The sequence below is a fragment of the Lithobates pipiens genome, unplaced genomic scaffold (assembly GCF_037356315.1).
Source record: "Lithobates pipiens isolate NorthernLeopardFrog02 unplaced genomic scaffold, aLitPip1_a1.2 Scaffold_3, whole genome shotgun sequence".
Classification (NCBI taxonomy): Eukaryota; Metazoa; Chordata; class Amphibia; order Anura; family Ranidae; genus Lithobates; species Lithobates pipiens.
The window spans coordinates 281454185-281481679 of record NW_027507790.1 but is presented as its reverse complement, the minus strand read 5'-3'; the positions used below and the strand labels follow the sequence as shown (position 1 = coordinate 281481679).

General features: G+C 46.4%; 1 protein-coding gene across 2 annotated transcripts in view; it reads right to left on the bottom strand.

The window, feature by feature from the left end:
- LOC143941166 (connector enhancer of kinase suppressor of ras 2-like) overlaps nt 1–27495 on the bottom strand; it is an 85563-nt gene that overhangs the window by 4939 nt on the left and 53129 nt on the right. Inside the window, exons 7-9 of one of the 2 annotated variants that reach the window (XM_077463190.1) lie at nt 11318–11388; nt 4714–4823; nt 1682–2195 (exon numbers count right to left, since the gene is read on the bottom strand). In XM_077463190.1, the coding sequence (XP_077319316.1) occupies nt 1682–2195; nt 4714–4823; nt 11318–11388 (695 nt within the window). The remainder of the gene's footprint in view (nt 1–1681; nt 2196–4713; nt 4824–11317; nt 11389–27495) is intronic. The other variant, XM_077463191.1, reaches the window with a different exon arrangement.

Sequence of the window (27495 nt, the reverse complement as noted above, 5' to 3'; positions counted from 1 at the left end):
TTTTGGAGCAGCTCCATAAAGACATGGGTGGACCAGATCCATAAAGACATGGTTGGACCAGTTTGGACTAGCTCCATAAAGACATGGGTGGACCAGCTCCATAAAGACATGGGTGAACCAGTTTGGACCAGCTCAATGCTCTATAAAGGCATGGGTTGACCAGTTTGGGCAGCCTTCATATAGACATGACTGGACCAGCTCCATAAAGTCATGGGTCGACCAGCTTCATAAAGACATGGGTGGACTAGCTCCACAAAGACATGGGTGGACCGCCTTCATAAAGACATGAGTGGACCAGCTCCATAAAGACATGGGTCGACCAGCTTCATAAAGACATGGTGTGACCGGTTTGGACTAGCTCCATAAAGACATGGGTGTACTAGCTCCATAAAGACATGGGTGGACTAGCTTTATAAAGACATGGCTGGACCGCCTCCATAAAGACATGGTTGGACCGCCTTCATAAAGACATGAGTGGACCAGCTCCATAAAGACATGGTTCGACCAGCTTCATAAAGACATGGTGTGACCAATTTGGACCACCTCCATAAAGACTTGGGTGGACCAGTTTGGACCAGCTCCATAAAGACATGGTTGGACCAGCTCCATTAAGACATGGTGTGACCAATTTGGACCACCTCCATAAAGACTTGGGCTTACCAGTTTGGAGCAGCTCCATAAAGACATGGGTTGACCAGTTTGGGCCATTTTCATAAAGACATGGGTGGACCAGTTTGGACAAGCTCCATAAAGACATGGGTGGACCAGCTCCATAAAGACATTGTGTAACCAGTTTGGACTAGCTCCATAAAGACATGGGTGGACCAGTTTGGACCAGTTCCATAAAGACATGGGTAGACCAGTTTGGACCAGCTCCATAAAGACATGGTGTCACCAGTTTGGACCAGTTCTATGAAGACATGGCGTGACCAGTTTCGGCCAGCTATATGAAGACATGGTGTGACCAGTTTGGACCAGCTCTCTAAAGACATAAGTTGACCAGCTCCATAAAGACATGGATTGACCAGTTTGGACTAGTTCCATAAAGACATGGGTGGACCAGCTCCATAAAGACATGGTATGACCAGTTTGGACCAGCTCAATGCTCTATAAAGGCATGGGTTGACCAGTTTGGACCGCCTTCATAAAGACATAAGTGGACCAGCTCCATAAACACATGGGTCGACCAGTTTCATAAAGACATGGTGTGACCAGTTTGGACTAGCTCCATAAAGACATGGGTGGACTAGCTTCATAAAGACATGGGTGGACTAGTTTGAACCAGCTTCATAAAGACATGGTTGGACCCGTTCCATTAAGACATGGTGTGACCAATTTGGACCAGCTCCATAAAGACATGGGTTTACCATTTTGGAGCAGCTCCATAAAGACATAGGTAGACCAGTATGGACCAGCTCCATAAAGACATAGGTTGACCAGTTTGGTGTGGAGGAACTCGCGTGTCCTGCACAGAGCCCTGATCTCAACTATAACGAGCACCTTTGGGATAAATCGGCATGCATACGCAAGTCAAGTCTTCTCATCCATCATCAGTACCTGACCTCATATATGAAGACAATTCCCACACGCACCCTTTAAAATCGTATGGTAAGAAAGGAAATACATTTGACTTTTTTTTTTCAAATACTGACAAGGTAAAGGTCCCTACATTCATTTTTACCTTCTCTACTGGAACTGCTGTGCTTCCTCTTCGGTAACTCATCTTCCATCTTTTCCTCTAACGGTTCTGTGTTGTTATTCCCTCGGTTCTTCCCCCTCCCATCCCTGTTCCTCGGCAAGCTTTGGCTGCGCTGTTTCTGCGTCCGGGCGTGCGCCGTGTGACTCCGGGGACACTCTGCTAGTGGGAAGGGCCCATCTCTTTCGTGGTTGTGGCGCCTCTGGACCGGTAGCGTGGCTTGTTTGCGCCTTTCTGGCGACATCCCCATCCTGCCCCCCACATGCTCCGAATCGGGGGGCACCGTCTGCAGGAAGTGAAGGCCGGAACTGGTCAGGGGAGTTTCTATTAAATCTTGCCAAGACCGGCGCTCTCTATACGTGGGGCGGCACCCCGAGGAGTGCGTGCTGCCGGTGGCGTCCTGCCGTGACTCCTCCGCGGAGGAGTGGGAGTATGTGGACTCGCTGGAAAAGTGGCGCCCCCCGTGTTTCTGTTCAGGGAAGGGACTCGAAGAATTGCCCTGAGAAAACAGAAAGTCATAACAAATGATTTTCTGGGTAAAGCATACATTGCAAAATAAAAATACCAGATACCCAAATTATTTATGTCTTCATTAATTCGTTACGTTTCATTCGTTTAAATGCGGCATTCGTTATTATGGATAATTAGTAACTTACGATAAATTATTATTATTATTCGTTACATTCACTAACGGCCAAATCTGAAAGGAAATTCCAATACCTATAATTTAAAGGGGTTGTAAAGGTTAGTTTTTTATTTTCTAAATAGGTTCCTTTAAGCTAGTGCGTTGTTGGTTCACTTACCTTACTAATTTTTCAGAATATTCTAAATTTCGTGAATTCTAAAATTTATAAATTCGAAAATCCGTAATTTAAAAAATTTGGAAAAATTTGAAAATCAAAAAACCCGAAAATTCAAAAATCTTAAATAATAACTAATTAATAATAACTTAACTATTAATAACTGATAAAGGGGTTGTAAAGGTTCGTTTTTTATTTTCTAAATAGGTTCCTTTAAGCTAGTGCATGGTTGGTTCATTTACCTTTTCCTTCGATTTCCCTTCTAAATGTTTTTTGTTTTCTTTGTCTGAATTTCTCACTTCCTGTTTCTCCTCAGTAAACTTCTCACCATCATCCGAGCCGTGTTTAGTCAGCCAGGACAGCTTACTGAGGAGGAACAGGAAGTGAGAAATTCAGACAAAGAAAACAAAGAAAAAAAAAAACATTTAGAAGGGAAATCGAAGGAAAAGGTAAATGAACCAACAACGCACTAGCTTAAAGGAACCTATTTAGAAAATAAAAAACTAACCTTTACAACCCCTTTATCATTTATTAATAGTTAAGTTATTATTAATTAGTTATTATTTAAGATTTACGAATTTTGGGGTTTTTTGATTTTCTAATTTTTCCGAATTTTTAGAATTTATGAATTTTAGAATTTATGAATTTTAGAATTTACGAAATTTAGAATATTCTGAAAAATTAGCTAAACGGGTTTTCGTTAATTCGGATATAACGAATTAACGTGAATTTGAAAATTCGAAAATAAGAAAGAAAATCCTACATTTTGAAAGAATAACTAACTAATAATAACTATTAAATGGTAGGTTTTGGAATATCATTTGAAATTTGTCTGTTAGCGAATGTAATGAATACGAATTTATCCGAAGCTACGAATTCTCCAAAATAACGAACGCCGCATCTAAATGAATGGAGCGGAATTAATATTTACTGTGGCCCGAGAAGCCGGAAATGACATAAGACGTAGCTCTGGTCCTCCAAGGGCATAGAGACAAGTGGCGGCCATCTTGGCCTCATCCTCCATACTCGGCTACCGCCATTATCGGGTCGCTCCTGGGCTTCACCGATGGGACCGGTAAGCCTGGTAAATTCCCGGGAAGCGGGTTCTAAAAGTGATCCCAATCCCACTTTTATCTGAAAGAGAATCAGCCGTTGTAACATAAAATCAGCCATAACTAGGGTTGCCACCTGTCCAGGATTCACCCGGACAGTTCGGATTTGGAATCCTGTGTCCGGGTTTCAGTCTGCCTGAAACCCGGACACATTATTTAGACTGGGCTGTGGCTCCCCAAGTAGCTTAGATAGTAACACAAAAATCTGTTGCCATTCGGGATCTGCGACCCGCTCTCTGAGGGTAGGTTTGGCATCACTGGGGGGCATGATGTTAGTAAGAGCAGTTTGGCCACACCCACTGTTTGCCGCAGCGCAGTGCATTACCACTCTCCTTGGGGCACCAAAAGATGTCCCAGGTCTTTTATAATCCTATAGTGTATACTACGAAAAAAATGTGCCCTGTGCCGCTAAAGTGTTTGGGTTTGGCTTGAAGAAAAGGTGGCAACCCTAGGCCATAACCCCGGACTTTAATGTCAAACAAATGACATATTTTTTTTTTACTATGGGGCGGCCATCAAACTACATAATTACCTCCATCTAGTGGCCAAAATGCGGTATAGCATTTTGAAATACCTCGAAAGTATAACACATTGTGGCCACTAGATGGAGCTGAAGATATAGGAATTAATCTATTAGAAAAAATATGGGGGGGACATTTGGCCAGCTCGCACAAATGCTGTTGACAATTCAGCCAATGAATGTTTTATAAAGAGACCCCCCCTTCCCCCATAGTTTATATGGGCTGCATCCATGGCACTGTTGGCAAGGCGCGCTTGAAGTGACTCTCTGCAATGTAAAACCGGCGGGTTGAATTGAAAGGCGGAGGGGGCGTGTCTATCTTCGGAGTCTGCAATGTGTGTAATCTGATCTCCATTGCAATTTAGATCTATTTCAGACCAGCAATTATTTTAGGAGCCCCTACCTCGGGGGTTCGGCCGACTGCAAGTGGCAGAATAAATCGAGCAAACATCCCAGCCGCCCGTCCCGTTAAATCCCCAGTCGGGGGGTGGAAGCAGAGATGTGCCGTTCATCAAGAACTGCCCGAGGAGGAGGAGGAGGAGGAGGAGGAGGACGGCTCATCAGAATGTCGTCGCTGTTACTTACTGAGGAATTTCGGTGGTAAGTTTCGCTCGCGGTCGTCGTGGTCGCTGGTTCCTGTTTCAGGGTCATGGAGCCATCGATATCATCCTGATCGCTCTCACTCCAGTAATCTGCTAAAGGCAAAAGGGAAATCTAAACTCTACCGGAACAAAGGCGGCATCATCTTCATCGAGAATACAAAGTGTCATTATCCAGGGGCGGAGTCTATCTACAAAATACATTTTACTACTTTGTTACTTTTTTCTCCCCAGACGTTGCTTTTACTTTATTTAACCACTTAGGGACCCGCCCCTTTTTTGTGACATTTGTTGCTTACAAGTTAAAATCAGTATTTTTTGTAAGTCATTTAACTTAGAACCCCCCAAACATTTTATATATATATATATTTATACATACACACAGTATCTGACAAAAGTAAGTACACCCCTCGGTGACATGTCTTCTCTCTTTTCATGTGACAACACTGAAGAAATGACACTTGTCTACAATGTAAAGTAGTGAGTGTACAGCTTGTATAACAGTGTAAATTTCCTGTCCCCTCAAAATAACTCAACACACAGCCATTAATGTCTAAACCGCTGGCAACAAAAGTCAGTACACCCCTAAGTGGAAATCTCCAAATTGGGCCCAATTAGCCATTTCCCCTCCCCCGGTGTCATGTGACTCGTTAGTGTTACAAGGTCTCAGGTGTGAATGGGGAGCAGGTGTGTTAAATTTGGTGTTATCACTCTCACTCTCTCATACTGGTCACTGGAAGTACAACATGGCACCTCATGGCAAAGAACTCTCTGAGGATCTGAAGATAAGAATTGTCGCTCTACATAAAGATGGCCTAGGCTATAAGAAGATTGCCAAGACCCTGAAACTGATCTTCAGCATGGTGGCCAAGACCATACAGCGGTATAACAGGACAGGTTCCCCTCAGAACAGGCCTCGCCATCGTCCACCAAAGAAGTTGAGGTCACGTGATCAGCGTCATATCCAGAGGTTGTCTTTGGGAAATAGACGTATGAGTGCTGCCAGCATTGCTGCAGAGGTTGTAGGGGTGGGGGGGTCAGCCTGTCAGTGCTCAGACCATACGCCGCACACTGCATCAAATTGGTCTGCATGCAGTGGCGGAATTATAGGGGTCGCCGAGATCGCCTTGCTGCAGGGAGTCCTTGAGGGCCCCCTGTACTCTTCGATAGGAGGGGAGGCTGAGAAGAGCTCCCCGATCATCGGCCGAACTGAAATCGGCACTGTGCGGGGAGCTCCTCACATTAGCCTAAGTAAAAGCAGTGTGTGCTCTTTGTCTCCCCCTAGAGTGCAGTACCCGGCAGGAAAGGCAAAGGTAAATGTCTGCCGTTTTTTTATTTTTTTTATAAGACTATCTACTGTATTTGTCTTTATATGTATGTGTGTGAGCATGCATGTGTGTGTGTGAGCATGCTTGTATGTGTGTGTGTGTGTGTGTGTGTGTGTGTGTGAGCATGCATGTATGTGTGTGTGTGTGTGTGTGTGTGTGTGTGTGTGTGTGTGTGTGTGTGTGTGTGTGTGTGTGTGTGCGTGTGAGCATGCTTGTATGTGTGTGTGTGAGCATGCTTGTATGTGTGTGTGAGCATGCTTGTATGTGTGTGCGTGTGAGCATGTGTGTGTGTGTGTGAGCATGTGTGTGTGTGTGTGTGAGCATGCGTGTGTGAGCATGCTTGTATGTGTGCGTGTGAGCATGCATGTGTGTGTGTGTGTGTGTGCGTGTGAGCATGTATGTGTGTGTGTGTGTGTGTGTGTGCGTGTGAGCATGCATGTATGTGTGTGTGTGAGCATGCTTGTATGTGTGTGTGAGCATGCTTGTATGTGTGTGCGTGTGAGCATGCGTGTGTGTGTGTGTGTGTGAGCATGCATGTATGTGTGTGTGTGAGCATGCGTGTGTGAGCATGCTTGTATGTGTGCGTGTGAGCATGCATGTGTGTGTGTGTGTGCGTGCGAGCATGCATGTATGTGTGTGTGTGTGCGTGTGAGCATGCATGTATGTGTGTGTGTGTGTGTGAGCATGCTTGTATGTGTGTGAGCATGGGTGTGTGTGTGTGTGTGTGTGTGTGTGTGTGAGCATGCTTGTTTGTGTGCGTGTGAGCATGCATGTATGTGTGCGTGTGCGTGTGAGCATGCATGTGTGTGTGTGTGCATACGTGTGTGTGTATGTGTGTGCGAGCATGCTTGTGTGTATGTGTGTGTGTGTGTGTGAGCATGCTTGTATGTGTGTGTGTGTGCGCTTGTATGTGTGTGTGTGTGCGCTTGTATGTGTGTGTGTGTGCTCATGCTTGTGTGTGTGTGTATGCATGTGTGTGTATGTGCATGTGTTTATCAGTGGCGGTGCATCCAAAAGGGTGCACAGGTACCGCCCCCTCTCTCCAGCCACCCCCTCTATGACCAAAGGATAGACTCATGCATAGCATAGCATGAATCTATCCATGGCCACCGCTGCCACCCCCATATTTAGGTGTCTGGTCCCTTTTGGGGTGCCGGACGCCTGAATTACAGCGGCGGGGGGGGGGGGGGTTGCAGCACCTGATTACAGCCATGGGCTCTAATAGGCTTCAAAATAGGTGAACTGCGAGCGCCATGCTTGACGCTCACAGTCCACCCAGGTGTGTTAGAAAGTGAATTAATATTCACTTTCCTAACACTGAACCGCCTCTCCACCAATCAGGTGTGCGGGTCTGTTACCCATCACCTGATAGGCGTCCAATAGCTGTGCCTATCATTTCAGCCAATCAGGAGGAGAGGACGGAAGATGAGGATGGCAGGAGATGCATGGAGGACCCCGCTCATGGCTGTTACCCGCTGCCCCACCAAGACAGGGTAAGTGGCAGGCAGACAGCGAGCGGGCGGTGGGGATTCACAGTGGCAGCATGTGATGGGCACAGTAGCAGAGCTTGATGGGCACAGTGGCAGAGCTTGATGGGCACAGTGGCAGCATTTGATGGGCACAGTGGCAGCATTTGATGGGCACACTGGCAGCATTTGATGGGCACACTGGCAGTATTTGATGGCACAGCGGCAGAGTTTGATGGGCACAGTGATGACATTTGATGGCACAGCGGTGGCGTTTGATGGTACAGTGGCTGCAATTGATGGGCACAGTTGCTGTAATTTATGTTTTTTTTCTGAATTTTTCAGTTTGCTTGCCCCCTCCTCTAAAAATTTTGAGCACCAGCTGCTACTGGTTTATATGTGTGTGCATATGTGAATTTTCCTCCTGCAGCCGCTGAATGCCTGTGGGTGGGGGAGGAGGAGAAGCGGCGGAAATGGAGAAATCGGTTCCTTTATAGGGCAGCCACCCACTTGGGACCGGGCCCTGGTGTTCCACCATCGGGCTCGGAGAAAAGAGCCCTGTCCGGGGGGGGGGGGGGGGGGGGGGCCTCCATGGTTTCTTGCATCGGGGCCCTGAAGGTTCTAGTTCCACTGTCTGCATGGCTGTCGTCCCAGAAGGAAGCCTCTTCTAAAGATGATGCACAAGAAAGACCACAAACAGTTTTCTGAAGACAAGCAGACTAAGGAGATGGATTACTGGAACCATGTCCTGTGGTGTGATGAGACCAAGATAAAGGTATTTGGTGTCAGATGGTGTCAGGCGTGTGTGGGGGCAACCAGGTGAGGAGGACAAAGACAAGTGTGTCTTGTCTACAGTCAGGCATGGTGGTGGGGGTGTCATGGTCTGGGGCTGCATGAGTGCTGCCGGCACTGGGGGGCTACAGATCATTGAGGGGACCATGAATGCCAACATGTACTGTGACATACTGAAGCAGAGCATGATCCCCCTCCCTTCAGAGACTGGACCGCAGGGCAGTATTCCAACATGATAACCACCCCAAACACCTCCAACACCACCACTGCCTTGCTAAAGAAGCTGAGGGTAAAGGTGATGGACTGGCCAAGCATGTCTCCAGACCTAAACCCTATTGGTCATCTGTGGGACATCCTCAGAGGGAAGGTGGAGGAGGGGAAGGTCTCCAACATCCACCAGTTCTGTGATGTCATCATGGGGGAGGGGAAGAGGACTCCAGTGGAGACCTGTGACGCTCTGGTGACCTCCATGCCCAAGAGGGTGAAGGCAGTGCTGGAAAATAATGGCGGCCACACAAAAAATTGATACTTTGGGCCCCAATTTGGAGATTTTCACTTAGGGGGTGTACTGACTTTTGTTGCCAGCGGTTTAGACATTAATGGCTGTGTGTTGAGTTATTTTGAGGGGACAGGAAATTTACACTGTTATACAAGCTGTACACTCACTACTTTACATTGTAGACAAGTGTCATTTCTTCAGTGTTGTCACATGAAAAGAGAGAAGGAATGTCACTGAGGGGTGTACTTACTTTTGTCACATACTGTATACATTTGGACACAATTTTAGTTTTTTTCAGGTATTTACCAAAACATATTGAACCTATGGTTATATAAGGGATGTGGGGAGGGGGGGGGGGGGGGGGTAGGGCGCACTCTCAGGTGTAATGTGGGGGTAGGTACATCCAAATCGGGGGAAGGGTTTAGGAATTACAGCCCTTAAGATTTGCCATCCCACCTTTTTTTCAAGAGACCAAAAGTAATTGGAGAATTGAATCAAACGTTGTCTCTTAGCCCGGTGTGGGCGACTCCTTCGTTATTTCTTCATCAATTAAGCAGGTAAAAAGGTCGGGAGTTGGTTGTAAAGCTGTCCATACACCATACAATTGTCTTTAGATTTCCCTTCAGTCATGTAGTAGAAGGGCCTTCCTGACTGCGGACAGGTGGAAAGGGTTTGTACGTTTGACCTCCTATTACACGATTTTGGTAAATCTAAAGGAAAGTTGTACCAAGAAAATTGTATCGTGTATGGCGGGGGAGGCCGAAAAATGTTTTCGTAGAAATTGAGCGGAACGATTTTATAACTTGACGTTCTCCATCAGGAAAGGATCCTTTATAAAGCAAATGCTGAAAACGACTCGAGTGATGGAGACAAATTAACATCCTGAACTCTCACTCCTCAGATAACTGCCCCCCTCATCTGCCCCACCACTGTAACCCCCTGTATATCTGCCCCGCCACTGTAACCCCCTGTTTATCTGCCCCGCCACTGTAACCCCCCTGTATATCTGCCCCGCCACTGTAACCCCCTGTTTATCTGCCCCGCCACTGTAACCCCCCTGTATATCTGCCCCGCCACTGTAACCCCCCTGTATATCTGCCCCGCCACTGTAACCCCCCTGTATATCTGCCCGCCACTGTAACCCCCTGTATATCTGCCCCACCACCATAACCCCCTGTATATCTGCCCCGCCACCGTAACCCCCCTGTATATCTGCCCCGCCACCGTAATCTCCCTGAATATCTGCCCCACCACTGTAACCCCCCTGTATATCTGCCCCACCACTGTAACCCCCCTGTATATCTGCCCCACCGCTGTAACCCCCCTGTATATCTGCCCCACCACTGTAACCCCCTGTATATCTGCCCCACCACTTGAATCCCCTGTATATCTGCCCCGGCACTGTAACCCCCCTGTATATCTGCCCCATCACTGTAACCCCCCTGTATATCTGCCCCATCACTGTAACCCCCCTGTATATCTGCCCCATCACTGTAACCCCCTGTATATCTACCCCGCCACTGTAATCCCCCTGTATATCTGCCCGCCACTGTAATCCCCCTGTATATCTGTCCCACCACCGTAATCTCCCTGTATATCTGCCCCGCCACTGTAACCCCCCTGTATATCTGCCCCGCCACTGTAACCCCCTGTAATGTCTGCCCGCCACTGTAACCCCCCTGTATATCTGCCCCATCACTGTAACCCCCTGTATATCTGCCCCGCCACTGTAATCCCCCTGTATATCTGCCCGCCACTGTAATCCCCTGTATATCTGCCCCGCCACTGTAATCCCCCTGTATATCTGCCCCACCACTGTAATCCCCCTGTATATCTGCCCCGCCACTGTAACCCCCCTGTATATCTGCCCCGCCACTGTAACCCCCCTGTATATCTGCTCCGCCACTGTAACCCCCTGTATATCTGCCCCACCACTGTAACCCCCCTGTATATCTGCCCCGCCACTGTAACCCCCTGTAATGTCTGCCCCACCACTGTAATCCCCTGTATATCTGCCCCATCACTGTAACCCCCCTGTATATCTGCCCGCCACTGTAACCCCCCTGTAAAGCTGCCCCGCCACTGTAACCCCCTGTAATGTCTGATCGGTAACGTTAGCCCAGGAAAGGGGCAGGAGGGGGGTCGGCACCTCTCTTGCCACTTCTGATGCCCCGTACACACGGTCGGATTTTCCGGCTGTATGTGGGCTCCATCGGACATTTTCCATCGGAATTTCGACACACAAAATTTGAGATCTGGAACTCAAATTTTCCGACAACAAAATCCGTTGTCGGAACTTCTGATGGTGTGTAGACCATTCCAACGCACAAAGTGCCACGCATGCGCGGAATCAAGCAGAAGAGCCGCACTGGCTATTGAACATTTTTCTCGGCTCGTCGTACATGTCGTACGTCACCGCCATCTTGGCGTTCGGGATATCCGACAACATTTGGTAACACCACGCTCAGCCTTTATAATGGGGGGCAGGGAGAGGGTGGGATTTACCTTCGTTGGGCCGGATGTCTTTTTCATCGGGGGTGTATCCGATAGCAGCGAGGCCGAGGCGGTTCATCCACCTAGAATGAGAAGAAGAAGAATTACAGCCAAACCCAACACCGGGGTCCCCTCCCCCCGCATGACGATCCTCACCGCCTCATATCTCATACCACTACGTACTTATCGATCAGCCGAAACATTCCGACTGTATACATTGTATCTATTCCTCCCCCCAATATATATATATATATATATATATATATATATATATATATATATATGTATATACCACCCCCCTTCCAATATATATATATATATATATAAATACGTATATATGTCTCCAATATATATAAATATGTATATACCAACCCCCAATATATATAAATATGTATAAGGTATGGACTCCAGAGAGATATCATCTGTACAAATCATTAGTAAGACCTCATCTGGAATATGCAGTTCAGTTTTGGGCTCCATTTCTCAGAAAGGATATCAGGGAACTGGAGAAAGTGCAGAGAAGGGCAACCAAACTGATAAGAGGCATGGAGGAGCTCAGCTGTGAGGAAAGATTAGAGGAACTGAATTTATTCTCTCTTGAAGATAGGAGATTAAGGGGGGATATGATCTCCATGTATAAATATATAAGGGGTCCATATAGTGAACTTGGTGTGGAGTTATTCACATTATGGTCATCACAGAGGAAAGGGGGGCGCTCTTTACATCTAGAGGATAAGAGATTTCATCTCCAAATACGGAAAGGTTTCTTCACAGTAAGAGCTGTGAAAATGTGGATTAGACTCCCTGGGCCATTGATGGAGGTGGGGGGGAGGCTCATTGAGGGAGGTGGGGGAGGGAAGGCTCATTGATGGAGGTGGGGTTGGAATGCTCATTGATGGAGGTGGGGTTGGAAGGCTTACTGATGGAGGTGAGGAGGGAAGGCTTGTTGATGGAGGTGGGGAAGGAAGGCTCATTGATGGAGGTGGGGGGGGGAAGGCTTGTTGATGGAGGTGGGGAGGGAAGGCTTGTTGATGGAGGCGGGGAGGAAAGGCTCATTGATGGAGGCGGGGAGGGAAGGCTCATTGATGGAGGCGGGGAGGGAAGGCTCATTGATGGAGGCGGGGAGGGAAGGCTCATTGATGGAGGCGGGGAGGGAAGGCTCATTGATGGAGGTGGGGTTAGAAGACATACTGGAGGAGGTGAAGAGGGAAGGCTCATTGATAGAGGTGGGGAGGGAAGGCTCATGAATGGAAGTGGAGAGGGAAGGCTTATTGATGGGGGTGGGGATAGAAGGCTCATTGATGGAGGTGAGGAGGTTAGGCTCGTTGATGGATGTGGGGGTTAAGGAAGGCTCATTGATGGAGGTGGGGGGGAAGGCTCATTGATAGAGGTGGGGGGGAAGGCTCATTGATAGAGGTAGGGGGGGGAGGCTCATTGATAGAGGTGGGGGGGAGGCTCATTGATAGAGGTGGGGAGGAGGCTCATTGATAGAGGTGGGGGGGAGGCTCATTGATGGAGGTGGGGGGGGAGGCTCATTGATGGAGGTGGGGGGGGGAGGCTCATTGATGGAGGTGGGGGGGGAGGCTCATTGATAGAGGTGGGGGGGAGGGAAGGCTCATTGATAGAGGTGGGGAGGAGGCTCATTGATGGAGGTGGGGAGGGAAGGCTCATTGATGGAGGTGGGGGGGAGGGAAGGCTCATTGATAGAGGTGGGGGGGAAAGGCTTATTGATGGAGGTGGGGGGGGGGCTCACTGATAGAGGTGAGGAGGGAAGGCTCATTGATAGAGGTGGGGGGGGGAGGCTCATTGATAGAGGTGGGGGGAGGCTCATTGATGGAGGTGGGGGAAGGCTCATTGATGGAGGTGGGGAGGGAAGGCTCATTGATGGAGGTGGGGGGGGAAGGCTCATTGATAGAGGTGGGGGGAGGCTCATTGATGGAGGTGGGGGGGGAGGCTCACTGATAGAGGTGGGGGGGGAGGGAAGGCTCATTGATAGAGGTGGGGGGGAGGCTCATTGATGGAGGTGGGGGGGAAGGCTCATTGATGGAGGTGGGGGGGAAGGCTCATTGATAGAGGTGGGGGGGGGGGAAGGCTCACTGATAGAGGTGGGGGGGAAGGCTCACTGGAAGAGGTGGGGGGGGGGAAGGCTCACTGATAGAGGTGGGGGGGGGGGAGGCTGGCCCGTGTAGTCCGATGCAATAGAAGAACTACTGGAGCTGAAAATTGCTGAAAAAGTAAACACTGGATCTGACAGAAAGATCAGGATTGCAAAAGTTTCAAGCGATTAGATGGGCACAATAACGGCCACAACATACAGGGATATACGATGTCCTACTGACATAAACACCCACATCATAGGTTGGAGTGGACGGACTGGTGTCTTTTATTAACCTCACCAACTATATAAACAAAGGGATTGTCAAAGGATCGCAGTTTGTTGTATATGGGGGACGGGTAGGTGCAGACCGGTCAGGGTGTCCATGGTGACCCGTGTCCACAGCCAAAAGCACCTACAATGGGCATGTGAGCCTCAGAACTGGACCACGGAGCCCTGGAAGAAGGTGGCCTAGTCTGATGGATTACATTTTATTTCATGGATGGTCGGGTGTGTCAGCTGTGGAAAAGATAGCAGCACGATGCACTATTGTCAATGGAAGAAAATATTGTATGGCCGCACTCCAATGCAAACACCTTTACTGTAGTAAACTGAAGTCCATACAGCAACAGAGGTACAGATGGCTGACGCGTTTCACACCCTTACTGGTACTTAGTCATAGCCAATGATGCACTATTGGAAGCCCGATAAATGGAGGCTCCACCTTCCAACTTTCAGGACTTAAAAAATCTGCTAATGAAGGCTTGGTGCCAGATACCACAGCGTACCTTTAGAGGTCTTGGCGAGTCCATGACTCCATGGACCAGGGCTGTTTTGGAGGACAAATGGGGACCTACAAGTGTTATGGCTGATCGGTGTATATTCAAATTACCCATCACAATCAAGGATGAGTTCAGGTTTGGTCTGAACTTGGGTTCCAACCCGGAAGTAAGACGTCACGTCCACCCAACAGTCATACCTACACCAAGGGGCAGGGATGCCATTGACCTAATATGGCCAAGTGGCTATATGAGGTCAATGATGTTACTGCCCCTTGGTGTAGATTCAGCTGTGGGGTGGAGAACGACCCGGCCATAGTTGATTTGGTGACAGTGGGTGGATGGGACGACTTCATTCCAAGTTTGGTTGGAACCCCACATTAGACCAAGCCCAAGCCCAACCATTATCCCAATATTGTTTTTTTATGGCCCCCAAGGAATTGTCTGTGAACAAAATTTTCTTGGAAACCTTTTCAATGAATTGGTCAATCGGTAGAACTCTACGGTATATTTTAGGCAAGGCTGACCATACATGGCTTGATCCCTCTTAATCAATACCCAAACACTGACTTCATCTGAGAAGACGATACATCTCATAGGATGCGGGAATCGTTCGGCTCATAGTGTTCCGCCTCCCCCAGTTGATTGCTATATCGATTGTTGCCTACCCTGGTGGTGCTTACAGGGCAAATGTTCCCGATTCGGCAAGGAATTGTCTGAAATCTGGTCTCTGGCGAGCCTAACCGCCAGCAGGCTCTGATTTCCAGACATCTCCCCGGTTTTATTTCTGAAAACGTATTTTCTTTTTAATACTCTTTATTTCCGCCGCTTGTGATTGGCCTCCACGGAGCGATGAGCGGTCAGTGGGTGGCGGCGTACTGAAAAGTCGTTTTTGCCGACGGAGGCAACCGACCTTCATCAGCCGCTCTTCATCCTTCTCAGCATGGCGGCGTTGCTTTTGATCTTTTGACACATTTTATGAATTAGAAGTCTCACACACACAGATGGGCTCGCCGCTAAACCCACCAGACTGCGGCCTGACCGCGCTAAGAGCCAATCCCGAGGATCGCTCAACAGATGATCAATGTGATTGTCCTCTGAGCCGGGCTGTGATCCAGGAACATTCAGCACTACAAGCAACTAATTAAACGTCGGCACACCCAGCTGGGTAGATGATGGGTTATTGGGGGGGGGGGGGGGGTGATAGGGGTTATTACATTATTTAACCCTTTTACTGCCACCGGCATTTGTCAGCAGCAGCAGCGGTGGTGGGGGTTTTACACACAGTCTGACAAGGTGGAAGTGATAGGATGGCTGTCAAAGATAGTGGTATGCTGCCCCCCCCCCCCCCCATTTACTGGGCACTCTGTCCCACCTGTGGACCTGGGACTTCCCTAGTGGGAGTTGTTGAGTAAAGGGTAGGGGGACCAACAAACATCCATTCACTGATCTGAATAGTGCCCTATCATTGTTATCAGTGGGAGGAATAGTGCCCCATCATTGGTATCAGTGGGAGGAATAGTGCCCCATCATTGGTATCAGTGGGAGGAATAGTGCCCCATCATTGGTGTCAGTGGGAGGAATAGTGCCCCATCATTGGTGTCAGTGGGAGGAATAGTGCCCCATCATTGGTGTCAGTGGGGGGAATAGTGCCCCATCATTGGTATCAGTGGGAGGAATAGTGCCCCATCATTGGTGTCAGTGGGAGGAATAGTGCCCCATCATTGGTGTCAGTGGGAGGAATAGTGCCCCATCATTGGTATCATTGGTAGGAATAGTGCCCCATCATTGGTGTCAGTGGGAGGAATAGTGCCCTATCATTGGTATCAGTGGGAGGAATAGTGCCCCATCATTGGTATCAGTGGGAGGAATAGTGCCCCATTATTGGTGTCAGTGGGAGGAATAGTGCCCCATCATTGGTGTCAGTGGGAGGAATAGTGCCCCTTCATTGGTGTCAGTGGGAGGAATAGTGTCCCATCATTGGTGTCAGTGGGAGGAATAGTGCCCCATCATTGGTATCAGTGGGAGGAATAGTGTCCCATCATTGGTGTCAGTGGGAGGAATAGTGCCCCTTCATTGGTATCAGTGGGAGGAATAGTGCCCCATCATTGGTGTCAGTGGGAGGAATAGTGCCCCATCATTGGTGTCAGTGGGAGGAATAGTGCCCCATCATTGGTATCAGTGGGAGGAATAGTGCCCCATCATTGGTGTCAGTGGGAGGAATAGTGCCCCATCATTGGTGTCAGTGAGAGGAATAGTGGCCAAAGGCCTAGATAAAGCCTTATTATAGGCTCACCGATAGGTAAAATTTTGCAGAGGAGGTTTACTTCCTCTATAATACTCGGCACAAAAACCTTTGTTGGTAATGACGGCTTCAAGACGCCTCCTGGATGGAGGAACGGGTCGCATGCGTTGCTCAGGTGTCCTCCTGGGATGTCCTCCTGGGCTGTCCTCCTGAGATGTCTTCCTGGGCTGTACCCCTGAGATGTCCTCCTGGGCTGTCCTCCTGAGATGTCCTCCTGGGCTGTCCTCCTGAGATGTCCTCCTGGGATGTCCTCCTGGGATGTCCTCCTGGGATGTCCTCCTGAGATGTCCTCCTGGGCTGTCCTCCTGGGCTGTCCTCCTGGGCTGTCCTCCTGGGATGTCCTCCTGGGATGTCCTCCTGAGATGTCCTCCAGAGATGTCTTCTTGGGCTGTACCCCTGAGATGTCCTCCTGGGCTGTCCTCCTGAGATGTCCTCCTGGGCTGTCCTCCTGGGATGTCCTCCTGGGATGTCCTCCTGAGATGTCCTCCTGGGATGTCCTCCTGAGATGTCCTCCTGAGATGTCCTCCTGGGATGTCCTCCTGGGATGTCCTCCTGGGATGTCCTCCTGAGATGTCCTCCAGAGATGTCCTCCTGAGATGTCCTCCAGAGATGTCCTCCTGGGATGTCCTCCAGAGATGTCCTCCAGAGATGTCCTCCAGAGATGTCCTCCTGGGATGTCCTCCTGAGATGTCCTCCTGAGATGTCCTCCTGGGATGTCCTCCTGGGATGTCCTCCAGAGATGTCCTCCAGAGATGTCCTCCAGAGATGTCCTCCAGAGATGTCCTCCTGGGATGTCCTCCTGAGATGTCCTCCAGAGATGTCCTCCAGAGATGTCCTCCTGAGATGTCCTCCTGAGATGTCCTCCTGGGATGTCCTCCTGAGATGTCCTCCAGAGATGTCCTCCAGAGATGTCCTCCAGAGATGTCCTCCTGGGATGTCCTCCTGAGATGTCCTCCTGAGATGTCCTCCAGAGATGTCCTCCAGAGATGTCCTCCTGAGATGTCCTCCTGAGATGTCCTCCTGGGATGTCCTCCTGAGATGTCCTCCAGAGATGTCCTCCAGAGATGTCCTCCAGGGATGTCCTCCTGAGATGTCCTCCTGGGATGTCCTCCTGGGATGTCCTCCTGAGATGTCCTCCTGGGATGTCCTCCAGAGATGTCCTCCTGGGATGTCCTCCTGAGATGTCCTCCTGAGATATCCTCCTGAGATGTCCTCCTGAGATGTCCTCCAGAGATGTCCTCCAGGGATGTCCTCCTGAGATGTCCTCCTGAGATGTCCTCCTGGGATGTCCTCCTGGGATGTCCTCCTGGGATGTCCTCCTGAGATGTCCTCCAGAGATGTCCTCCAGAGATGTCCTCCTGAGATGTCCTCCTGAGATGTCCTCCTGAGATGTCCTCCTGAGATGTCCTCCAGGGATGTCCTCCTGAGATGTCCTCCTGGGATGTCCTCCTGAGATGTCCTCCTGAGATGTCCTCCTGGGATGTCCTCCTGAGATGTCCTCCTGAGATGTCCTCCTGAGATGTCCTCCTGAGATGTCCTCCTGAGATGTCCTCCTGAGATGTCCTCCTGGGATGTCCTCCTGAGATGTCCTCCTGGGATGTCCTCCTGAGATGTCCTCCTGAGATGTCCTCCTGGGATGTCCTCCTGAGATGTCCTCCTGAGATGTCCTCCTGGGATGTCCTCCTGGGCTGCACCCCTGAGATGTCTTCCTGGGATGTCGTTTTATCTCCAGCAGATTTTATCGCCATCCATCCTTCCTTCAATGATATGAAGTTTGCCAGTTTTGTATGCTGAAAAAACAGCCCCGCCCACACCATGATGTTCCCGCCTCCAAACCTCACTCTTGGTATGGGGGATGTTTTTGGGGTGATGTGACCACCAATCATGGTGTGTATTATGGCATCCAAAGAGTTCCATTTCGGTCTCCTCTGACCAGACTATCTTCTCCCCGTATTTCACAACCTTGTCTAAATGTCATGCAGCAAATTTTAACCGAGCTTCACCATGCTTCTTCTTCACCAATGGAGTGTTGCGTGGTGAGGACACATACAGGCCATGGCGGGGGAGTGCATTACTTATTGTGTAGCTGCTAATTCCAGGTCTCCAGGACGCTCTCCTCCAGTAGTCCTTGTCTCTTGGAGAACTCTTCTGATAATTATTATCCCGCCTCTTTCAGAAATTTTGCGAGGAGCACCTGGTGGTGGCCGGTTTATGGTGGAATGATGTCCTTTCCACTTCTGGATTATGGCCCCAACAGTGCTCACTGGAACATTCAGAAGTTTAGAAATCCTTCTGTGCCCAATGCCAACAATAAGGTTACGAAGGTCTTGAAAGAGCTGTTTGCTTTTACCCATCATGAGATGTTTCTTGTGGGACACCTTGGTAATGAGACACCTTTTTATAGGACATCAGGTGAGACTGAACCGGCTGATATTAATTTGCCCTCACAAGGGGCAGGATTGCTTTCTAACTACTGATAGATTTCAGCCGGTGTCTTGGCTTTCCATGCCTTTTTGCACTTCCCTTTCTTCATGTTCAATACTTTTTCCCTGTGTCCTTCCATTTTATTACACAGAACTTCATTTCTGAACGTATTTGTTTTGGTGTCTTTGTGATGTTGACATGTTCAATACTTATTTTATTCGCTGTATATACACGGAATTACCAAAAGTATTGGGACACCAGCCTTTACACGCACATGAACTTTAATGGCATCCCAGTCTTAGTCCGGAGGGTTCAATATTGAGTTGGCCCTTTGCAGCTATAACAGCTTCACCTCTTCTGGGAAGGCCGTCCACAAGGTTTAGGAGGGTGTCTATGGGAATGTTTGACCATTCTTCCAGAAGATAATTTGTGAGGTCAGGCACTGATGTTGGACGAGAAGGCCTGGCTTGCAGTCTCCGCTCTAATTCACACCAAAGGTGTTCCATGTGGTTGAGGTCAGGACTCTGTGCAGGCCAGTCAAGTTTCTCCAACCCAATGCCGACGCCTTAAGAGTTCCCTTCACTGGAACTAAGGGGCCAAGCCAAACCCCTGAGAAACAACCCCCACATCATAATCCTCCCCACCCCCCACACCATAATCCCCCCTCCACCAAATTGTTTGGACCAGTGCACAAAGCAAGGGCCACAAAGACATGGAGGAGCTCCAATACTTTTGGTATTCTAGTGTGTATATATATATATATATATATATATATATATATATATATATATATATATACAGTATATGTGTGTAATAGCAATTGTGCATCAGTTCCAGCAGATGGCGCTCCATTACCAGAATTGTGTTTTCCAGTAGGCTAATGTCACACATTCCAGGCTCGGTCCACCTCTTAGACCCATAGTTATGGTGTAAATGGAGCGCCGTTAACGGGAACAGATTCAATGTCTATCTTTACGTAACAAAGGCGTCACTCCGGTTTTGGATAAAATGCATGTAAAATGTTCTGTGTGCTTCCCTACATCTACAGCTCTAAAATCTTATAGAATCTTTAAAAAAAAATGTTAAAGTCGTTTTTAATATTTATAAGTTTGCAGCTTTCATTCAAAGAATCCCGGGTGATCCCGCCACGGAGGTCCTTGTTCAGGCACTTCCTGTTATAGGGTGACAACGCTCCGTCCCGACTCCCGGCATCTTCATCGTGTCACAAGGGGCTTCCTATGAACACTACACGCAGCCGATTGAACGCACACAGTACTCAGACATGATCCTCTGTCCTCACTTCATACTCTGATATAAATCGCCAGGGGCGGAGCTTAGTCACTCTGATATAATGAGTCAGAGGTGGAGCTTAGTCACTCTGATATAATGAGTCAGAGGTGGAGCTTAGTCACTCTGATATAATGAGTCAGAGGTGGAGCTTAGTCACTCTGATATAAGGCGTCAGAGGCGGAGCTTAGACACTCTGATATAATGAGTCAGAGGTGGAGCTTAGTCACTGTGATATAAAGCGTCAGAGGCGGAGCTTAGTCACTCTGATATAAGGCGTCAGAGGCGGAGTTTATTCACTCTGATATAAGGCGCCAGGGGCGGAGCTTAGACACTCTGATATAAGGCGTCAGAGCCGGAGCTTAGTCACTCTGATATAAGGCGCCAGAGGCGGGGCTTAGTCACTCTGATATAAGTTGTCAGGGGTGGAGCTTAGTCACTCTGATATAAGTCATCAGGGGAGGGGCTTAGTCACTCTGATATGAGTCAGAGGCGGAGCTTAGTCATTCTTATATGAGTCATCAGGGGCGGAGCTTAGTCACTCTGATATGAGTCAAAGGCGGAGCTTAGTCATTCTGATGAGTCATCAGGGGTGGAGCTTAGTCACTCTGATATGAGTCAGAGGCGGAGCTTAATCACTCTGATATAAAGTGTCAGAGGCGGAGCTTAGTCACTCTGATACAATGAGTCAGAGGTGGAGTTTAGTCACTCTGATATAAGGCGTCAGGGGTGGAGTTTAGTCACTCTGATATAAGGTGTCAGAGGCGGAGTTTAGTCACTCTGATATAAGGTGTCAGAGGCGGGGCTTAGTCACTCTGATATAAGGCGTCAGAGGCGGAGTTTAGTCACTCTGATATAAGGCGTCAGAGGCGGAGCTTAGTCACTCTGATATAATGAGTCAGAGGCGGAGTTTAGTCACTCTGATATAATGAGTCAGAGGCGGAGTTTAGTCACTCTGATATAAGGCGTCAGGGGTGGAGTTTAGTCACTCTGATATAAGTCCTCAGGGGCGGAGCTTAGTCACTCTGATATAAGGTGTCAGAGGCGGAGCTTAGTCACTCTGATATGAGTCAGAGGTGGAGCTTAGTCACTCTGATATAAGGTGCAGGGGCGGAGCTTAGTCACTGATATGAGTCAGAGGCGGAGCTTAGTCATTCTGGTAAAATGCGTCGAGGCGGAGCTTAGTCACCGGACCTTCTGCGAGGACGCTGCTGGGGGGAGCGGTCCTAAGATCCATGGCCAAGATTTTCATGCAACAACGTGCAAAGTTTAAAATTTCCACAGGTTACAAGCTTTGAGTTACAGAGGAGGACTAAGGCTAGAATTATCGCTCTCGCTCTACCGATTGCTGCGATACCTCACATTGTGTGGTTTGAACCTTGTTTTCATATGCCGGCGCTACTTACGCGTGCGTCCGCTTCTGCACGCGAGCTCGGCGGGACGGCGCGCATTTAAAAAAAAATTTTCTTCTTAGCTTTCATTTTTACACTGTTCTTTAAAAAAAAAAAAAAAAAAAAAATTGTGTAAACATCCCTTGTAATAAAAAAAAAGCATGACAGGTCCTCTTATATATGAGATCCGGGGGATCAAAAACACCTCACATCTCATATTTACACTAAAATGCAAAAAAAAAAAAAATATCATTTGAAAAAAAAAAAAAAAGTCTCTTTAAGAGCCATGGGCGGAAGTGACGTTATGACGTCACTTCCGCCCTGCAGTGGTATGGAGGCCGGTGTGGGGGTCACCTTCCCCCTCACTCATCTCCATACCACAGACGTGACAGGACACAATCGCCTCCGCCGCTACCGGCGGCTCCGGTGAGCGACAGAGGGCACCGGAGCGCAGCGGGAGGGGTCCTTCCCCCGCCGCCGATAAAAGTGATCTTGCGGCGAATCTGCTGCAGAGACCGCTTGTATTTGAAAGCGGACCGCCCGCTGAAGAAGAGGATGCCGGGGTTATGGTAGCGATCTGCTGTCATAACAACGATATCCCTCCTTAAATTACCACCGCATAACGACGGCGGGGGGCGGTCCGTCAGCGGTCAATAAATTATTTTATTTGCTACGGATGTTTTATCTTTTGTTTTTTTTGGTTTTTTTTTTGCACAGAGGAAATATTTAATAGACACGTGCAATTCGTTTAGTTCCAAACTCCTTTTTTTAACGAATTTCGACCAATTTTAACGAAAACCCGTTTAATGATTTTTTTTTTATGGAAATTCGAAAATCTTCAAACTCGTAAATTCGTCAAAATTTGAACATTTTCGGAAATCTGGAAATCCGGAAATTCAAAAATGCTAAAATAAGAACGAAAATTCAAAGTATCAGTATCCAAAAATAAGAACAAAAAATCCGAAAATTCAAATCCCCAAAATTCAAAAATCTGAAATAATAACTACAGTAACTAATAATAACGTAACTATTAGTAACGTTTCGTTCCCGAATTTGTTTTTTTAGCGAATTTCGACAAACTAGTTAATTCGGAAATATCCAAATTAAACGAAAGCCCGTTTAACGAATTTTTTTTTTTTACGAAATATTCGAAAATCCGGAAATTAAAACAAAATCCGAAAATAGGAACGAAAATTCTAAGAACAAATATCCGAAAATAAGAAGAAAAATCAGAAAATTCAAAAACCCAAAATAATAACTAATAATAACTATTACTAATTATTAAATTATAGGTATTGGAATATCCTTTAAAATGTGGCTGTTAGTGAATGAATACAAATTGATCCAAAAGTTTTGAATTATGCGAAATAACGAATGCCGCATCTAAATGAATGGAACGTAATGAATTAATAATAATAAATAACAATAATAATAATAAAAAGTTTTTATTATTATTATTATTATTATTATTATTATTAATTATTAATTATTATTCATTTATTTTATTTTTTTACGTTCCACATGTTTAGATGCGGCATTCGTTATTTTGGATAATTCGTAACATCAGATAAATTCGTATTCGTTCGTTACGTTCACTAACTGCCCAATTTGAAAGGAAATTCCAATACCTATCATTTAATAGTTAGTTATTATTAGTTAGTTATACTTTCGAATGTTCGTTCTTATTTTCAGATTTTCGAATATCGATCATAACGAATGATGAAAAAAAAAAAAAAAAAAAAGAATGAAAGAAAACAAACTAATTTTTTTAGCAGTTCACATATCTAATATTTAATCTAAGGAGGGTACACTTTATAAGAGGATAATAAAAAAAAGGAGAAGAAATACATTAAATATAAAGCGGAATTCATTCAAGTAAAATATTTTTTATTATTTTTGTTTATATAAAGTGGAATTCATTCAAATAAATAATTACTTTTTATTATTTTATTTAAATGAGAGTTTTTCCAAACTTTCTAAACAAAGGGCCAGTCTACTGTCCTTTGGACTTTAGGGGGGAGCCGGACTGTGGCCAGAAGGAAAATAACTTTTTTTTTCTGGCATTAATGGGAGTAAACTGTGCCCCATCTTTGGTATTAGGGGGGTAGTGCCCCACTGTTGATGTCTGTGGTGGGAATTTTGACCCATTGTTGGTGTCAGAGGGCAGAATAGTGTCTCATATCCTTGGTAGGAATAGTGCCACAAGGGCCGGATAAAGGCAGACAAAGGGCCGCATCTGCTCCCCCCCCCCCCCCCCGGGGCCACAGTTTGGAGACCCCCGATTAAAAAAAAAAAAGAGAAAGTAATTCAAATAAATTATTGTTATTTTTATTTTTTAAAAAGTAAAAATAATTCAACACATTTTTTTTTTCATTTAAAGTGTAATTCCTTATTTTAAAGACTATTAATATTTATATTTGTATTTGGTATATATTCATAATATTTATTATACTAATTAATTCAAATAATTATTAAGGAAAATAAATATATAATTCAAATAATTATCAAAGAAAATAAAATATTTATTTTTTTATTTTCTTAAATAATTATTTGAATCAATTAGTATAATAAATATTATGAATACATAACAAATACAAATATAAATATAAGTTAAATATATAACTTTAAAATAATGACATCCACTTTAAATAAAAAAAATGTGTTGAATTATTTTTAATTTTTTTTAAATAAAAATTTTAAAAATAAAATTATGTATTGTATTGTTATCCTTTATTTATTTTTCTAATTTAAGATATTTATTAATAAAGTCTATTAATATTAATATTTTAATTTGTTATATATATTCATAATATTTATTATACTAATTACTTCAAATAATTATTAAAGAAAACAAAGGAATACAATACATTATTTTATTTATTTTTTATTTAAAGTGGAATTCATTATTTAAAAGACGATTAATATTTATATTTGTTATATATATTCATAATATTTATTATACTAATTAATTCAAATAATTATTAAAAGAAAATAAATAAAATATATAATTCAAATAATTATTAAAGATAATAAATAAAATATTTATTTTTAAATTTTCTTAAATAATTATTTGAATCAATTAGTATAATAAATATTATGGAGATAAAACTTCAAAATAATGAATTCCACTTTAAATTAAAAAAAATGTGTTGAATTATTTTTACTTTTTTTAAATACAAATTAGAAAAGTAAAATAATGTATTGTATTGTTATTCTTTATTTATTTTTCTAATTTAAGATGGAATTTATTAATAAAGTCTATTAATATTAATATTTTTATTTGTTATATATTCATAATATTTATTATACTAATTACTTCAAATAATTATTAAAGAAAATAAAGGAATACAATACATTATTTATTTATTTTTTATTTAAAGTGGAATTCATTATTTTAAAGACTATTAATATTTATATTAATATTTTCCAGGCGCTGTGCAAGTCATTGATTGGCCTTCGGTGGCTCGTCTCTCTGGTTACTCGCTGGCCTCCTCTGTATTCCGCGGCGCTCTCCAGGATTGGACGGCTGTCTGGCGCTCGCTCCCGTATATTGATAAATAGAGTCTATTTTTAGCCCGCACGCTGCCTGATATCTTGTTGCTCAGCAAAGCGTTTCTGAGCACGGAAAAGCAATTAGGATTGCACCTCTCCGAAGAGTTCATTTATTGGAGCGCGGAATGCGGGGGAGGACGGCGAGGATGGTGCGGCGGCGCGGATCATGTGACAGTCATGTATATATATATATATATATACGGCTCTGATCTTTCATATTTCCCTTTTCTGTCTTCCAGGAAAATTAAATCATATAATAAGATTGGTTTAACCTCTTATTGCCCACGTAACGCAGGTGTGCGCCGGAAGAGAGGGGCGGGACTTAATTACCACACGTCGCACATACGTGTCCGGACACCGCTCTGTGCTGAGAACACGCTCCGGTCCAGATGGCTCATAGTCTGTAGTAATGATCAGAAGCCGACGGGACCATCTTCCAGTCATGTGACCACTGTGAAAGCCAATCACAGCGGTCACGTAATTTGGCTGTTCATTGCATTGGGGCTGAGGACTGAAATGTAAGCGTTGTGGCTGATCTGAGGTGTATGCATTGGGGCTGATCTGAGGTGCATGCATTGGGGCTGATCTGAGGTGCATGCATTGGGGCTGATCTGAGGCGCATGCATTGGGGCTGATCTGAGGTGCATGCATTGGGGCTGATCTGAGGTGCATGCATTGGGGCTGATCTGAGGTGTATGCATTGGGGCTGATTTGAGGTGCATGCATTGGGGCTGATCTGAGGCGCATGCATTGGGGCTGATCTGAGGTGTATGCATTGGGGCTGATCTGAGGTGTATGCATTGGGGCTGATCTGAGGTGCATGCATTGGGGCTGATCTGAGGCGCATGCATTGGGGCTGATCTGAGGTGCATGCAATGGGGCTGATCTGAGGTGCATGCATTGGGGCTGATCTGAGGCGCATGCATTGGGGCTGATCTGAGGTGTATGCATTGGGGCTGGTCTGAGGTGTATGCATTGGGGCTGATCTGAGGTGCATGCATTGGGGCTGATCTGAGGTGCATGCATTCGGGCTGATCTGAGGTGCATGCGTTGGGGCTGATCTGAGGTGCATGCGTAAGGGGCTGATCTGAGGTCTGAGGTGCATGCATTGGGGCTGGTCTGAGGTGCATGCATTGGGGCTGGTCTGAGGTGTATGCATTGGGGCTGGTCTGAGGTGTATGCATTGGGGCTGATCTGAGGTATATGCTTTGGGGCTGATCTGAGGTGCATGCATTGGGGCTGGTCTGAGGTGCATGCATTGGGGCTGGTCTGAGGTGTATGCATTGGGGCTGGTCTGAGGTGTATGCATTGGGGCTGGTCTGAGGTGCATGCGTTGGGGATGATCTGAGGTGCATGCATTGGGGCTGGTCTGAGGTGCATGCATTGGGGCTGGTCTGAGGTGCATGCATTGGGGCTGGTCTGAGGTGCATGCATTGGGGCTGATCTGAGGTATATGCTTTGGGGCTGATCTGAGGTGCATGCATTGGGGCTGGTCTGAGGTGCATGCATTGGGGCTGGTCTGAGGTGCATGCTTTGGGGCTGGTCTGAGGTGCATGCATTGGGGCTGGTCTGAGGTCACAACACTAATGTGGGAAAAGGTTGCGCCCCCCCCTTTACACACAATGGTTTCCTCCAGCAGTTGGCGGTTTTTCAGCGATGGCGTCACTGGAGACGGTCATCCCCTCCCCCTTCATTGCGGACGCACAACGTCACCGCCGCCACACACCATGAAAGACGCAGTTTCTCTCTCATACAAGTGCGTGTGATTGGAGCGGCGGACTAGAAAAGGCGCATTGTTCTGAACACAAATACGGACAATTATGGGAACGCCCGGCCCCATCTGCGGGATTCTTCCTCCACAATGACAGTCGGCGTCTCTCCCATTTATGATCTCGTTTTCTTCTCACGTTTCCCGGGGAAAAAATTCTCATTTCCAACATTTTCAATTTAAAGGGGAAGCGGCGCCGACAGCGGCGGGCGGATTATTTCCAGGTCACATGATTATTAAAAGACAAAACTTATCTTATTTTATACAATAAATATCTGAAGATCTCCTGGAAGGTTTTTTTTTCTTGGCACAACAGGAAGTGAGAGGAGATCTTCTCTTAGGTGTCCCCATTGGAAGATTTCCCCTCTCTTCCTGTCCCGGTGACAACAGTTTGGATTTTTTTTTAAATGGAGTACTAATCTGCATGCTTAACCGCTAAGCATAAATTCCCCTCCTGCCAGTACAAATCTCAAGGGGGTCCAACCTGCTACAAGCAAGGAGGACCTAATAAAGGGGTCCAACCCGCTAGTAGCAAGGGGGGCCTATTAAAGGGGGTCCAACCCGTTACTAGCAAGGGGGACCTAATAAA